Consider the following 16,177-nt stretch of genomic DNA (forward strand, 5'->3'; position numbering starts at 1 on the left):
AAATGCAGAAGTATTGGTGTCCTCAATGATTCAAATAATCCAAATGGTTTCTGTGCTTTCAACCTCATGACAACCATCCCTGCACAAAACAAATTAATTCAACCACATCTCCAGATCTTCCCTCTAATCCAGAACTTATGTAAAGGAGATGAAGGTATAGACTTTAGAAGAATGGTGAAATGAAAAAGCATTTGCAGTGGCTCTTTTCTTATAAAGTTCTTATTTAAATAGTGTACATTAGTCATGATTACCTACAGACTTGACTGCACTTAGCTGGCATCAGAAAAATTCCAATTGTGTGTCTTTTACTATCAGTCATGATCCACCATGGATGGTGTCACTTGCACCCCCAGAATTTCTTCGGATGTCTCTGACTGAACAATTTCTCTAGGAACGAAAGCAGGAAAAATAGGGCTGTTCATAAAACCCACTGACTCAGTGTGTTTGGTGACCTCATCAAAGCATTCAGAGCTTCCATTTCTACAAAATAAATCTCATCCTGCACTCAGCCTCCCTAATTCCAGGTTCTGGACCAAAAGATTCCAGACTCTCTTTGTGCTTGGTGAAGAAGACCAGGAACCATGGAGCACTCAAGATCTCTCATGGGTTCATTCTCTATGGAGATCGGCCAAAGCACCCCACCTTTTAAACTCTATTTAGAGATCCTGTATTGCATTAGAATCTTAAAGATAGTACTGACACTCTGGGAGAAGCTCAACATCTGCGAAAAAATTGTCCTTAGATTTGACCTAGTGGTCCAAGAATTCAAACAACCTAATGACTGTTTCTGAGACTGTTTTCCTTAATTCTTCTATTTTGGTCCCCAAACATGTCAAATGGGAAAAACCCACAAACTACAAACTTATACATTTCTCCAATCTCCAGAAACTAGGAAGATTAGAGCATAGAAACAGCGACTTTATATAGATAAATGCTCCTTAATAAGCAATTTAAATATTTCTGTTCAGAAAAAATTAGGCAGCAGCTCAGTTCACAGAAAGTTGAATTTACTTACATATGAATACAAACCCTTGAAAGAAGCCCAAGGCTAAACTCTGACTCTGTACATGTCTGAACACATGGTTTAATTCACCTGCTTATGCCTCTGTAAATTTTTAAGGTATTACCAACCTAACCAGTTGTCAGTGTCTACCTGAAACAAGAATATCTGCCCTCTGGAAATGGCTCTTGAGTTCCACATAAAGGAAGCCTGGAGTGAACATCTCAGATGCAGATGTTTACACTTGGCTGGATGAATCACTTTTCATACAGCAATAGAGATGACAGCAAAAACCTCTTCATGATTCAATTAAAATCTTTCTGAATAATAAAATAACCAGTTTCCATTATGCCAGAGACCTACTCTCATCTTCTTGCACAGCTTGAGTGGGGTAGCCTCCCACTGTTACTGCAGGATTTCTTTTTCAAACCATACTTCACCCTGGTGAAGTCTTTCTCCTGTTGTTTATTTGGGGGGGCAGTGTTTGTGGTTCCTTTGGTTCTTGGGGGTTGTTCTGTTGTTTTTGGTTGATTGGTTGGTTTCAGTTTTGTTTTTTTATTTGGTTTTTTTTTTTAATTTGGCCATCCAGACTGGAAACTGAAATATCAAATGGAAGACAGAGAAACTCTGGTCTTGAACATTAGCTGAGTCTTGAAGGAGTATGTAGTTTTTGAAACCCATCGTGATTCTATAGATCTCTTCTGCCTTGAGCATGGCTCAGCATTATTTGTAGAAAGGAAATAATGACAATATTTACCTCTGTTTTCAGTTTTACCAGGGTACACCATGTGTCTGCTTTGAGACACTCAGATGGGACTGATAAACATCCAAAGGATTACGATTTAAGAGAATCATGTTTAATGTCTTCGAGTGCAACTGTCCCAGGATCAGAAAGTCCAGGGTGTTAAGGCAGTCCTGGCTTCCTCCATCCACTACCCTCAGTTCAAGGGCTATGGAGCATTTTTGTTGTAAATTCAAACAAGCTGAGGTCGAGGTTTAAAAGGACTGCAATTTAAATCAACATGAAGAGTCCTCTAGAATGCTGTGAACTGTCATTGTGACTTCTGCTTAAAGAAGATTAAATCCACAGCGATTCATGTTGAGGCAATGGTGTTAAACCAGCCCAAAACTGCAGTAAGAGAGGGCAGGGGGAGAAGCATCTCTTTGCCAGCTGACACGGTTTGGGAACAGATGGTACATTTCACAGCTCTCCCTCACTTCTCACATAGAAAAAGAAGGTAAGAACCAACCCACAAAGTTTTAATTCAACTTGTAAGAGAAATAAGCCTGGCAAATAGAGAAAAATTGGGAATTTCACATAGCTGCTTTAATCATACTGCAAAAATGCTTGATCCCTGTAGATGATCTCACATCACTAAACTATTGCTCACCCTTTGCCATTATGACTGAGGAACAAATCTGTCATTTAAATGCTGATCTCCTTAAATATATAGGCGTAAATATACTAGTTAATATATTGGGTTTGTTTCAAGACAGTTATACATAACATGCTTGCAAATACAAAGCAATAAATTTTTTAAGAATACCATATCAAAAATTAACTTTCAGTTTGCTAATAATTTATGAAGATTTAACTCATTTGAATTAGCATGTATTGGAAGAAATTTCTCAGATATTTGCTTTCAAAGTTTTCATATTAAACACTAAATAAAATCAGCTGAAATCTAGGCCTTAGAATATTTTAATGTAATGTACATGTAAATCTTATTAAACAAACTCCATAACTGACTGAATACACATTTAAGCCTAAGCTGTAAAACGCAGGAATCTGTGCACTTCAGACATTTTAATTTTTTTTTTAAATCATAGCTGCTAGTAAAATAATTTAACAGGGGAATTAGCTCAGTAGTAACATTAGTTTATTTATTCTCCCAATGTTAAGTCATTCAGCCAAACTCACAGCCTGGGGTTACCTGGGCAAAAATTCGTTATTAGCATTGGCACAGACAGATTTCAGGTTAATTATTGCAACAATTCATGTAATTTGGAATATCATTCGCTCTACAAACTCCCCACTATAAAGAAGTCAGCCAACTGCTAATTTGCTCATCTTACAAGATAAATTTAGAATGCAAATTTCTCTGGATTCAAAGTAATCCACTGACATCTCTGTTCCATGGTATCCTCTTAGTGCTGATCACTGTCTCTAATTCACCATCATTACTGAATGACATCAGTTCTGATTCCCTTTTCCCAATCCTTATAACCACTCTTAAAAAGAGTTTCTATGCCACCAAAATGCTTTTGTATCATTGAAGTGAGGTTAGGGCACTGTAGAGTTGCTCCTTGTGTTTTATCAATTCTGTGCAAAAACTAAAGTCTCCTGCATTATGCGAGAATAATTATGTGCTAAGACAATTTGATAAACTCATCAGCATAGGATGTGCTTAGGATCTAAATTAAATTTTACCTCCAAGCATTTGCCTCTGAAAAGAACAAACTTCAAATCATCTTTAAGAGCAGCAATTCCCATAAAGTTTTCCCAGTGAAACATTAGAGATTGACTAACCTGTTTTTCCTTTCCTACTGAAAAGATTAAAGTTTGCTGGGGAAGCTAAATTTCCTAGGCAAGTTCGTGGCTTTGCAAAGGAAGATTTGGAGATTTCAGTGTTTGGTTTACTTAAGGAATAAACAGTAATAACAAAACTCCTTGTGCACATTATTCAAAGCCAAAAAAGCTACTACCCGTCAGGGAGACATTTTAATATTCTTTGTCGCTATTTTTCTCTTTGACAGGGAGGGGAACAACCATTTGTGAAAGTTTTGGTAGGTAGCTTTGTAAACAAGACTCTCACCCTCCCCGAATTTAATTTAGATTGCCTGTGCATTGATACAAAGAGCATTCCTGAGGAATATCTATCCATCGCTATGGACCAAATCCCAACACATGCCACTGACCAGAAGATGGAATGGTTTGAATCCTTACCCAATTGCTCAAAGCCACCTAGTCACCTGGAAATAGAAGTACTTCATCAATCAGACTATGGACCATCTCTGCTGAAAAGGCTGTGATTGCACTCTCTTTCTTTGATTTATTGAGGACATGTTGCTGCCTTTTAGTGCCTCTCACTGGGATATGACAAGACCCCACACGAAGCTGGTAAAGAGCTTTAAATGAACAAGAATAGCAAGATTTGCAGTATCCCTAGGGCCCAAAATCTTTGTATGATCCTTCTTCTGCCCTTTAGTATGAGAGATCTGACATCTTGACAGCTTTAACAGATACCCAGGAGGCAGAACAAGAAAGGAAGATCTTCATAGTCGATCTTGTCTTTTTTAATATGCTGGGGGATATTAAAACAGTGAAGCAGTAATACCTGGGCCGAGGAAAATAGGTAACAAAACAATGCTTTAAAGTAAAATCATAACATTTAGGTAGTGAGACAAAAAACACACCAAGAAATTCAGTCAGCAGTATCCCTGCCCATCTCAAGTTTTTATCAAAGAAAAAAAAGAGTCAAATGCTTTGATTTATAATTTCAAAGGTTAAATCTGAGTTACGTCTCCCCAGGGTTTCCTGCTTAATTTTATGTCTTCTACAATTTACCTTTGAATTTTATTTCATCTATAAAAGAGGTCTTATAATTGGCATATTGTCAATACACAGATTCATAAATATACTGGAAAAAGTGAATAAAAACAGTAATAGAGAATATAAAATAAAAAGAAATCCTATCCCATATAAACAGCCATTATCCACAGTTAGTAATGATAAATATATAAATAAAACCATCTGTCTTTAATCATAAAGAACTTCAGGAAAATTATGGCCCAGCACTGTAACTAAATACTGTAATTAAATTAATGGAAGTTTAGCAGCTGAGTTCAAGGGGATCAGAGCCTGCCTTTCACAGGACAATATAAACATTGAAGGATCAGTTTAACCATCAGCCAATGGACCACCTCTGCAGAGAAACGTGGCCATTGCTTTGCAGGTGAAGTTAACTCTGGGGCTTCAGGCCAGGGAGGAAACGCTTCTTCGCAGGTGACTAAGACAACACGTGCAATTAACTCTGTGAGTCCTATGGTTAATTAAAAAAAAAGAGAAGCTATCAAGAAAATCCCCCATTCTCATGTCTCTTCCCTCCACCCCCAGACCTATAAAGACATAGATGAGACAGGAGGTTACTCACCGTTGAGGAGTCACCGCTTCCAGTCTCAAGCGTAGCTCCCTCAGCACAGGTGGGTGGGTGGGTGGAAAGTTGACTAGCCCTGCCCCCATCTATGACATCACACTCTACCTCATAAAAGGTAGTGAAAGTGCTCTGAACTCCAGTCTGATTTCCGAGAGATACAGAAAAGAGATAGTGAGAGAGAGAGCAAGAGAAATATTGTGCCGTAGCGTAGAGGTGAGGAGAGAGGGAAACGTGTGCTGAAGGAGCTATGCTTGGCCAAGGAACACAAGGCCTCCTCCACGATGAGTAACCCCACTGGCTGGGGGTTCCTCTCACTCCTTCCCACAGCACAGGGTCAGCCTGCCAGCCCTACAGGGCTTGCTGATTCAAAAGGGGAAAATTTTTGGCACCTTCTGATGACAACCAGAGAGGACAGAAAGCTCCATCCCAATTAAACGCTGACTGACATCAATCTATCAACCAGATGAATTTGGTCAATAGATTCCCAAGTGACTCTATTTTATGTATGGTTTTGTACAGCCAAACTGCACAAAAACATCCACACCAGTGCAAGCAGCTAAAATTCCCGTGACTACAACAGGAATTACATTTGTGTCCCCCCATGTGGGAAAAACATCCAATTCACACCTGTGGATTGACCCTTGAGTAGAGTAATCCAGAGGGTTGGGCCTCCTGCACTACTGCATGAAGGAGGTCAGGAAAAGAATTATGTTTTTCTTGCATCGAAAATGAGAACTGACAAACTGTGCTGAAAGAAAAAGTGAGGGAAGTATAAAAATTCTGGGCATACATTTATTTACAGAGCACACTTTTGAGTTCCAGAAAATATCAATAAAATTGCAAAGAGGTGATGTTTTTAAAGATGTACATTTTTAGACAATGACAGCTATACAGGCTGAGGCACACTTTTTTTTTCAAACGACATCCCAAGGACTGAAACTGGATGACTTAAAATGGGATATTCAGTCTAATTTATTGTAAATGGTATTTTTATCATCCAAATTCTGGAAAAGCAGGTTTTGGAGTAAACATAATTGCTTATATTATCCACTGGGATTTTCTTAATAACCTAGCTGCAGACTAAAATTGAAAAAAATAGTATCTTTTTTTCTGCTGCTAAACCTAACTCCATTAAATAAAACTGCTTAGAGAATGGGGGACTATTCAGTGCCAGTAAAGACTGCTAGCATAAGATCCTGCCTTTTGGAAGAGGAGAAATAAATACTCCTTAAATCTCTTTTAAGGATATGTATTAAAAGCACACAGAGTTAATATTGATGCTTTCCCTCAGGCTTTTTGGTGCTACAAAGATCATGTGAACTGTAATCTAATCATGATTAGTTTCTCTGTCTTAATAATGATTAATGTGCATTCCCTGCTCGGTCAGTGTGTTGTTTTTTTCTCCTTTCCTCCTATTGAAAAAAGAGAGTATGTGACTCATGTCTAGTACCAGTCACTCCACCTAACAACAGAAGTCAAGCATTTTCCTTCTTAACCTTCAAAACATTTATCATCATGGTTATCCTGCAGTATCTGCAGATGCTGCTTTAAACCAGTGCATGTGTGGATTTAAAAACTCAACAAATGGGTGCCCAGTGGGCGAAATGAAGAGTTACTGTGGCTGTTAGAGATGAAATGTAACTGCAGGAACACAATGCAAAACTAGGCTGCAGCTGAGGAATGCTAAGTGATGATAGTGCTGTTCATAATTTAACTGTTTTCACATCATCTCTTGATTACAAACTATTTGCACTTTTGAAGACAGAGGGGAGGAAAACCTCCTCTGGTCCCCTGTATTGCATCGACTCCTTATTAATATTTATGTCTAACGGCCTGCTAAAGAGAAAAGAAAAATCCAATTTTTAAAGGCTTTTATGGTAAAAAGTACCAAGTAGTGTTCAGTGAATTCATAACTTAGGTAACCTATGGCTTGACTACTGCACCACAGTTGTTTTTGCCAAATAAAGTAGGAATATATTTCGAACTCCTGTGACCACCAGACCTCATGAAGCCTAAGTCAGGTTGCTCCTTCTGATAAAGAGAAGGATGTTCAGAGGATATAATCTTAAATATGAGAAAAATTACACATGTAACAGCAGCTCTCCTAAAGAGAGAGTTTAGAGGGATAAAGAGTTAAACTGTCTCTTATTGGGATGAAACATATGAAAGTAGCATAACTAAATCCTGTAAGACTGAGTATGGCCAAGGATATTTTTCAGTAACAAGATAAGAAATACGGAGAAATACGGAAAATTCCACCCTGATAATGTGATATAAACAGTTCAATAGATTGGGTAGCAGATTATACCCCAGATGGTGTTTTGGGGCTAGTACTGCTTAAATTTGAAATCTTGTTTTGACCTGCTTAGTATGATTTCTGTAGTTGATAAAGAGAATATTAAGTGAAAAGCAAGGTTAAGACTGAGTTGTGAACATACACTAGAACACATTACTGAATAAAAGCAGAGAAAGAATACACCTCATGAAAACATTTTTAAAATGTATATACATTCAAGAAAGTGCAGAAATCTTCCAAATGCTCCAAGGAACACGACTAAGATTAATTAAATGAATGCATGGAAATGCAAAGAGATAGTAAATGAAGACTTTAATATCAAGTATTTTCTTAAGGGATGTAAGCTAAGCCTAACAGCATAAGAAAACTATGTGAATGCAGGTCAAGTAATTGATTTAATCACTTGCACCCAGGCACTAGAAGTCATCTTAAAGTAAGGGTCCATGTTCAGTCTGACCTCAAAGACCTGCTGGAAAAAAAATCCCAGTGTGCTTTCTTTCTTGCTTAAAAGGATGAACAGTGGTGGGAAAGGCAGGCACCACACAGGCACTCCTGGGTGCTGTCTGTAAAGTTTGAGCACAGAGAGCAGCTGGGGAGTACCAACCCTGCAGAAGCATTACCCAGACTAGTACAGACAGGAGGTAAGAATGGATGGATTGTAAGGAATTGAAAGAAGAGCTTGAAAAGGCCATGTATAAATGCCAAGGGGACACATTTCATGAAAGTCTGAGAGCTTAGCACAGACACACCTCTGACCCAAAGAGGGCCAGCTGCTGTAGGGCATCGGCATGATGGATAAGTGGGAAAATCCTTTTTGTACATTATCTGTCATAGTTAAGGAATGATGAAATATGGAACATCCTACCTGACACTGAATAAAGCTGTAACTTCTCTAACTTTTTGACAATGGAAATGTTGAATCCAGTTGCAGATACAAAAAGGGGATTAAAATGTTTCTGCAGTCTTTTGGCCCAGATCTTGATGCTCTAATCCAGTTTTACAGAGTTCTAATTTGGTCTTTGATGAGATTTAGGACACGTTACTTGTTTACTTCATCTCAGTTTCTAGACATACTATTACCTACCTGGTAACCCAGTTCACAAGGTTTTGATGATGCATTAGTCAGAATCAGAAAGAACTGATGCTAAAAGAAAACATTTGAGAATATCTAACAGTAAGAGGTTAGGATTGATTTTTCTGGTATTGGATAGTTTTTACTTTGACTTCATATCAATGTCTTAAATACATTGCACAAAACAAATCCTTTTTGTTGATGCAGCTGCTTATCAGCCATGTAAGATTAGATGTGGCAACAGGACTATTCTTCCTTTGCTTCTTATGAGGTACATAAATAATTTCAATAATAATATGTCCCAAGTATGGAAGAAAATATTTCAGAAGTTAAAGACAGAAGGCAACTTTTAACCTTCCTCACTCCGTTTGCTCTCTTTCTAAAGGCCATTATGACCTACCACCTTTAATAGAAATACATCTCATTTGTGAGTTTTATTAAACACTTTATTGTAAGCTGTTCTGTTCAGTATTTGCAGTAGATTTTGCTCAGGCTGGTAACACCTGTTGATGTTTTCCCTTGAGGGCAAATCTTGTCTGGGAGTAGTTCTATATGTGTTACTCATCTACAACTCCAGTTGTCAAGAAGTGTAATTAAAGTCAAAGGAACTGGTAAGTCTGAACTTTAGTTGTTACTCTTTTACTATCTGCAAAAGCACCATCTGATAGTACTTTTAGAAGTGGGATTTAGTGTCACTATGTTCAAACTCAAGGAGTTAAATAATTGCAGGAGCAACAAGATGTATTTCTGTAAGAAATATTATCCAAAATTTCCTATTGTGGGTTAAAGCTGTCATTATTCAGACGGGAAATTCATTCCCTATAATTTCATGTGCAAGAAACAAAACTCAGTTTCATTTAAGGCCTTGGGATGAACCTATTAGCAAATCTATGCTCTGCATTAGGGAGACCAACTGAGAATGCCCCAGGGTAAAGGAATTCATATTTAATACCAAATGGTGACACTTGGCCCCAAACCATCTCTGCTAAAGGCAGTAAGACAGGAAAAGAAGTAAACATCAGATAGCACCAAAGTCCTCTCTCTCTTTATAGTAATTCTTACAGGAATAATCCTTTAGGACCATATCTTAGGTTGTGTTAGAATGGTCTCTGAGCCTTGCTAATTACTGCAGGGCTGGTGTAATTTGTGTATCACAAAACCATTATATTCCCATTTTCTTCCCAACTCATTCAGCATGGCCTGGAATAGGAAAACAGCCTGAAGTGAAGCTGTAACTACCACAGCAGGCGAGCTTTGAATTGTTGAGTGGCTACTATTTTTAAAGCAAATGCAGTATGTAATGAAGCAAATACAACAGTATTTCCTTCAATTCTCTAACCTTTTTTCTGTGGTCGTATTTGTTTCAAGCCTCAGTCTTGAATCTGTCACATTTTGCGTTGTTCTCAAGGAATTAGATGGCTTAATATTGTTTGGTATCAGAAATGCTTCTCTTTGCAGAAAATTCTTCTAATGAGAAATTTCAATAAATGTAATCTCCACAAATGCTTGAATACTGGTCACCTGATAAAGCACAAGAGCATGTTCTGTGGAGCCAAAATGCTTCTTAATAAGGATAAAAGTCTGACCCGTCTAAACTTAAACCTACTGAATGCAGACATATAGATGGTGTGCATTCTTCTTGTCTCCATGAATATATTCTAATGAAGACAAGTGCAGTGTAATTTTGCTTTGAAAATTAAATTCTAGATAACATCTTTCCATTTATGCAGGATAAATGGAAAGATTACGATGTATTTTATGACGTATAAATATTTCATATTTATGTGTGTTTACATATGCATTTATATAAAATGAGGTATTTTCTTAGTCCTAAAAATAGCCTTATATCAAAAAAATTGGAGCTTCAAAAGAACTGAGATGATTGCATGAAAAATATTTTCTTGTTGGATTTTTCACTTGTGTCTTGAGCTTTGTTCATCTGCTTTTCCTTATATAAATTCTGCCTGCCACCATCCACCTTCTTTGAAGGAACGGCCATACACTAATAAAAACAAATTAACCTTTCCAGAGGCTTCTGCACAGTTTTTTCTGTGGATCACAGTTATGATCCCCCTGAAGCCCAAAGCTCAGGGTATGTGCTATCATCCAATCCAGCACCTTTTGTAAAGGCAAAACCCTGTGAACTCCCTGACACAGGAACAAGATCCTGTGGGATCTTTCACTTGCCTGAATCAAAACACTGAACAAACATTTAAAGAGACCTCTGGAGGACTCCTGTACAACTTTTGACTTGAAATGGGTTGATTACTGACGTTAGATCTTCTCAGCTGCTACACTGTCTACTCCAGGCTTGAATTCCTCCAAGGAAGCCAACTGCATAAACTCTCTGGGCTCCTGGTCTGTGCTACCTTTACTGGGGTGCAAAAGGTAGGCTACATATAACAAACTAAATTCTTATTACTGTCAAATATTTGGGAGAGGTATTGCAAATGGCTTTAGAGCCACTACAGATACATCTATTTATGCCTTTTTTTTTTTAATTTAAGATGTTTTCATAGGATAATTAGGAATTCTTCACTGTTTTAACTTTGAGAAAGCCCTAAGACAGTGCTTCCATAAAATACATCATATATAATGAATATATGACCATGAGGGATTTTATCAGCACTCATTTTGATTAACCTGCATAACTCACTGGTGCCTTTGTCCTTTAGGAGTAGTAAATTGACTCAGTGTCAGGATGATAAATTTTTTATGTCACTACATCGTCAGGTAGTCCCTTCTTGGACAGTGTACTGAGGAACATTCTGTGCCAGCAGGAGCTGGAGACTTCTGTATTAGTCAGTTCAAACAGATTTGTTCCAGATAAAGGTTTATCCAAACCTATGAAGTATATATGCTTCACATAGCCATATATTTTGGAACAGAGTACACTTACTATGGCTTTATTTCACCCTCACATTTATCAGTATATCTGCATAAATTCAAACACTTATGCAGAGGTTATTTAAATATATCTTCAACCTAAACTGTCCAGCTGAAACATCTCTCTGTATTTTTCATGTCTTTAAAGTCTCCCAAAGCAGATGACATGAGCTAGCTGAATACACAGTGCAGATCAAGCTCTCTCACTTTCCCCCCCCAGCCCCAGACTTCCTGTCCTGGAAGCTGTTTTGCGCAACTGCCAAAATAAAGACCCTGAGTTTTTATTTTCTCTCCCTGCTTGTTATGTTTGGAAAATAGAGATTATTGTGGAGCTCAATCAGCTTTACGGTCCTGACTTCATCTCAGTCCTTCCCCAACATTGCAATTCTTTGATTTCATACTCCTATCCTGCTTTTGGTTTGGCTTTATTCCCCTGACCATTTCATATCCCCTATTTCTTTGGCTTACTTCCTTATTATTTCCAAAGTGCTGTCCTTTATCCACTTCTTCCACAGAATCACAGGATCAACTAGGTTGGAAAACACCTCTGAGCTCATGGAGTCCATCCTATGACCCAGCACCACTGTGGCACTGAGTGCCATGTCCAGTCTTTCCTTAAACACCTCCAGGGATGGTGACTCCACCACCACCCTGGGCAGCCCATTCCAATGTCTAATCACCCATTCTGTGAAGAAATCCCTCCTAATGTCCAACTTAAACCTCCTCTGGCACAGCTTAAGACTCTGTCCTCTTATACTGTGGCTGGGTTCCTGGGAGATGGGGAGAATCCCCTCCCTCCCCTGCTGCCCACCCGGCTTTGGATGCAGCCCAGCACCCCCGTGGTTTCTGAGCTGCCAGTGCACATTACTGGGTCATGTGGGGCTTTTCATCAACCAACACCCCCAAGCTCTTCTTCTCAGGGCTGCTCTCAGTCTATTCTCCTCCCAGCCCGTGTTTGTGCATGGGATTGCCCTGACCCAGGCACAGGACCCTGCATTTAGCCTTGTTGAACTTCATGAGGTTCTTACAGACCCACCTCTCTAGTCCCTTTGGATGACATCCCTCCCCTACAGCATGTCAGTGGCACCACACAGCTTGGTGTTGTCACAAAACTTGCTGAGGGTGCACTTGATCCCACAGTCCATGTCACTGACCAAGATGTTAAACAGTGCCAGTCCCACCACCGACCCCTGAGGAACACACTCATCCCTGGTGTCCACTTGGACAGTGAGCCCTTCACTTCAACTCCTTGAGTGTGACCATGCAGCCAACTCCTTATCCACTTCTCTACAGTTTAGAGACAAGGATATATGGGCCAGTTGTTCAATTTCTATTATAAATTTATAGTAAAACTCATTTTGTCGTTAGCTGAGTAACCTTTTTGCACTCCTGAGAATCTTCAAGAAAAGGAACCCAACAGTTTTGTCAATTTACCAACTCTCCCTTCATGAAACTTTCTTTCACATAATGCTCAATTCTTGCCTGGTTCAGGAGAATTAAATCACTCTGTTTACCAAACTCCAAATCACACTTTGTCCATTCTGTCAAATATTTTAAATGTATTTTTAGCATTTTAAATGCAAAGGTTCTCTCCAATTGCCAACCTTGTTTTAAAGGAAAACACCCCAGAAAGGCGGGGTTTTTTTACTCTTAATCAACTATTTGGGTACATCCTCTTAATCCAAATTCAGTGAAAGATGGCCTTGCTCACTTTTATTAACAGGTGAACTTCAAATTACCTGATTTTTCCTTGAGTCTACAGAATTAATAAGTAGGAATGTGATACTTTACTGCCCACATGATACCAACTTGCTTTTACAGTACAAGGTAGTTTAGAGTGATTCAGCCTTAATTGAAAGAAAAGTAGGACATTTAAGCCATTTTTATTAGATGAAAGATCTGTAGGCAGAATTGATAAGGAAACTGCTGCTGAGCTCACCTGAAATAACTGCTGGATGCTCACTGTTATTCTGTGATAAATAATGAGCCTCATGCATGTTTGATGAGGACTGGCTCTTTCTGGTTACCTTACTCTGATCTCTGATCACAAATAAACATACAATTATTTTGCAGTATATCCTGTATCTGTTCATACTTTTATGTATCCACCCTCCCAGTCCAGGTGTTATGCCAATTTTCATCACGTCCTACCCAAAATTAATGGAGTGGCTCCAGCCCTTTTACCTTCCTGTTCCTGCCAAACTCCTCACTTAAATTCACCAAGCAAGAACTCCTTGATAAACTCACAATCTTAACTAAACTGTCTTGTACCTTCAACAGAATATAGGAATCATGCTCTGGGTATCACAGTTGAGCCTATTATGTTAAGATAAATAGGACTTGGAAAATAACTGGGAACTGGATCCAGCTAAAGTGTATGTTTGGAGTGTGCTTTAGCTATTGATTCCGTATTTTTGGACAGTGTTCAAAGGCACGTGGCTGCTTTTCTGTACAACCCTGCATATCTGTCTGGTTCTGAAGTTTAAGACTCTGGCAAATTTTCTGATAATACAGCTGATTTTATCTTTAGAGCTTTAAATCAAACTGAACATGATAAGGAGCTGCCTTGGATAAGGGATTTTCTTAAATTCTGCTCAATCTAATCCTGCAGGGAAAAATTGTGGCAAATCTACTAATATAAACAAGAACTTTAAAAAATGCAAGCTTATAGCCTAAATGGGTAGTAGCTAAATGAGCTGATCAGCTTCTGAGCAGCAGTAAACAGAACAAGTGGATATTTATTCTAGAATAGGAAATGAATATATAGATCTGTTTTATTGTAATTCTCTTGCTAACAAGAGGCAGACGTGAATGCTAGAAAAATAAAGCAGCCCTAGAGTTAGAAGTCTGATCTTTTTATCCAAATAAGAAACATCATCATTAAAGGCAACTCTATTGAACAAAAGTAGCTCCCACAAAAAGGCAAGGCCATCAGCAAGAGCTAAGTATATGTAAATGGGATTTACTTCACTTAGAGTAGTGTGCTCTCAGCACCTCAGAGGATTCATTCCAATATAATACTGCAAGTGATTATGAAGCAAACAGGCATTACCTTAAATAAACCAAAGCAAGAGACAAAGCAAATTATTTTGAAGTGCTTTTGCTCTGTAATTTCATTAAAGGAGGTTGTTTATTCTCAGAGGGGAACTAGAAATTGAATATTGAAATCTAAAATTACAGAAACATATATCTGTTTACGGACCAAGGTCAAAGAGAGTTTTATTAGGAACAAGGATATCATCTGCACAGTTAGAAATACTTTTTAAATCTTCTGCAATTTTTGCTATTAATTTCTTTTTGCTTTTATCTAACATCCTCCTCACCATTTTTTGTTACTTTCTTCCCTGCAATCTTTTTTGAGTTTTCAGGGCTCCTCACAGAAGAACTGGTATCAGGTTTTTTCCTCATTTTATTTTTCAAAACTCCATTGGAATCAGGAATTAAGTCTCACCTTGGAACATAAAGGGCCATGTCAACCGACAGTCTAAATTGCCCTTGCTCTGTTAATATTAATGAGGAATTAGTTGATGTGTGCTAACTCCCAACTGCCACGTCTTACTCAAGTGGTAAAAATAGTTTTGCTATCTGCATGGAAGGAGTCTGATGGGAAAGATCAAAGGAGAAAAAAGAGCAGAGAGAAGAAGGAATGGGAGAAAGAAAAGGGAAAACAAATAATGGGTCCTTTACTGAAATAGTTTACAATTCAGGACTGTGACATTTTCTTACTTTTTGATCTGTTTTCCTATTTGCAGCAAAGTCACTGATGTCAAAAAGGACCCTTCATATGTTATGCTAGAATCATATCAATCTATAGAGGAAAAAGCAAACACGATCAGCTTTATGCTTATTTTCAGAGATAAACCATACTGAACTACTGAATCTTGGGGGGGAAAAAAGAAATAGAAGTTTCATCAAAAGATATATGGCACATTAAATGTTATGCACACAGTATTTTTGAAGTTGTTGCAACATTTTTCTCTAACAAAACTGTAAGAACTGTGGGGTGGCTTTCATCTGTCTTTTAGCTTTTAATTGGTTTTATGTCTCTTTCCTTTATATATAAATATGCATACACCCACACATAGATCCAAACAAACATATGCATACATTCATTTCATTTATAAATATTGATTAATATTCTTAATAATGAAAAAATTCAAGCAGAGATTCTACTCCCCATAACAATTCTGAATTGTAAGTCATCTTTTGGATCGATCTGAATTGTATTGTGGTTCTTTTTAAACACAGTAGTAAATTACAATATTGTAATAATTGTCATGGTGCTTGATATTTACATCTAAACACTTAAATATAGCACAATCACAGAAACTTACTTCTGTAGGCACAGGTTGGGAAGCTTGAGTTCTGGATTTCTATAGCACTTCTAACATGTACTGTATGCAAGTTGCCAAATAATGGTATTTCATTTTGGTATAAATAAAATACTGTTTATTTGTAATTGGCTATCCAAGAGAGAATGAAGAAGAAGATGGAAGCAGAAGCAGCAAGTAGACAAGCAGATGTGGATGTGCACTTGGATACCAGACCTCTGGATAGCAAAGGAGCATACAGTACCCAGCACCTTGAAGACCAACAGCTCAGAAAACACTGTCAGGAAAGCTCTGCACTGACTGTGTCATGTCAGATCACAAGATAATGCTCTCACAAAGGGATGCACAGGAGTTCAACTCACTATACCTCCTCCTGTTCAGAGCACCAGCAGAAGAAGCAAGCTGGGCAATCTTCAAATTTTCTGTAGGTTAGTT

At 38.1% G+C, this 16,177-nt stretch overlaps 1 protein-coding gene across 4 annotated transcripts in view; it reads right to left on the reverse strand.

Moving 5' to 3' along the window:
• Window positions 1-16,177, reverse strand: part of CTNNA2 (catenin alpha 2) — a 463,437-nt gene that overhangs the window by 10,999 nt on the left and 436,261 nt on the right. For 3 of the 4 annotated variants that reach the window (XM_039550337.1, XM_019287148.2, XM_019287149.1), the window contains one exon: window positions 5,155-5,298. The exons of the other annotated variant lie outside the window; for it this stretch is intronic. In XM_039550337.1, the coding sequence (XP_039406271.1) occupies window positions 5,155-5,298 (144 nt within the window). The remainder of the gene's footprint in view (window positions 1-5,154; window positions 5,299-16,177) is intronic. 4 annotated transcript variants of the gene reach the window in all.

Source organism: Corvus cornix, chromosome 4 (assembly GCF_000738735.6).
Source record: "Corvus cornix cornix isolate S_Up_H32 chromosome 4, ASM73873v5, whole genome shotgun sequence".
Classification (NCBI taxonomy): Eukaryota; Metazoa; Chordata; class Aves; order Passeriformes; family Corvidae; genus Corvus; species Corvus cornix.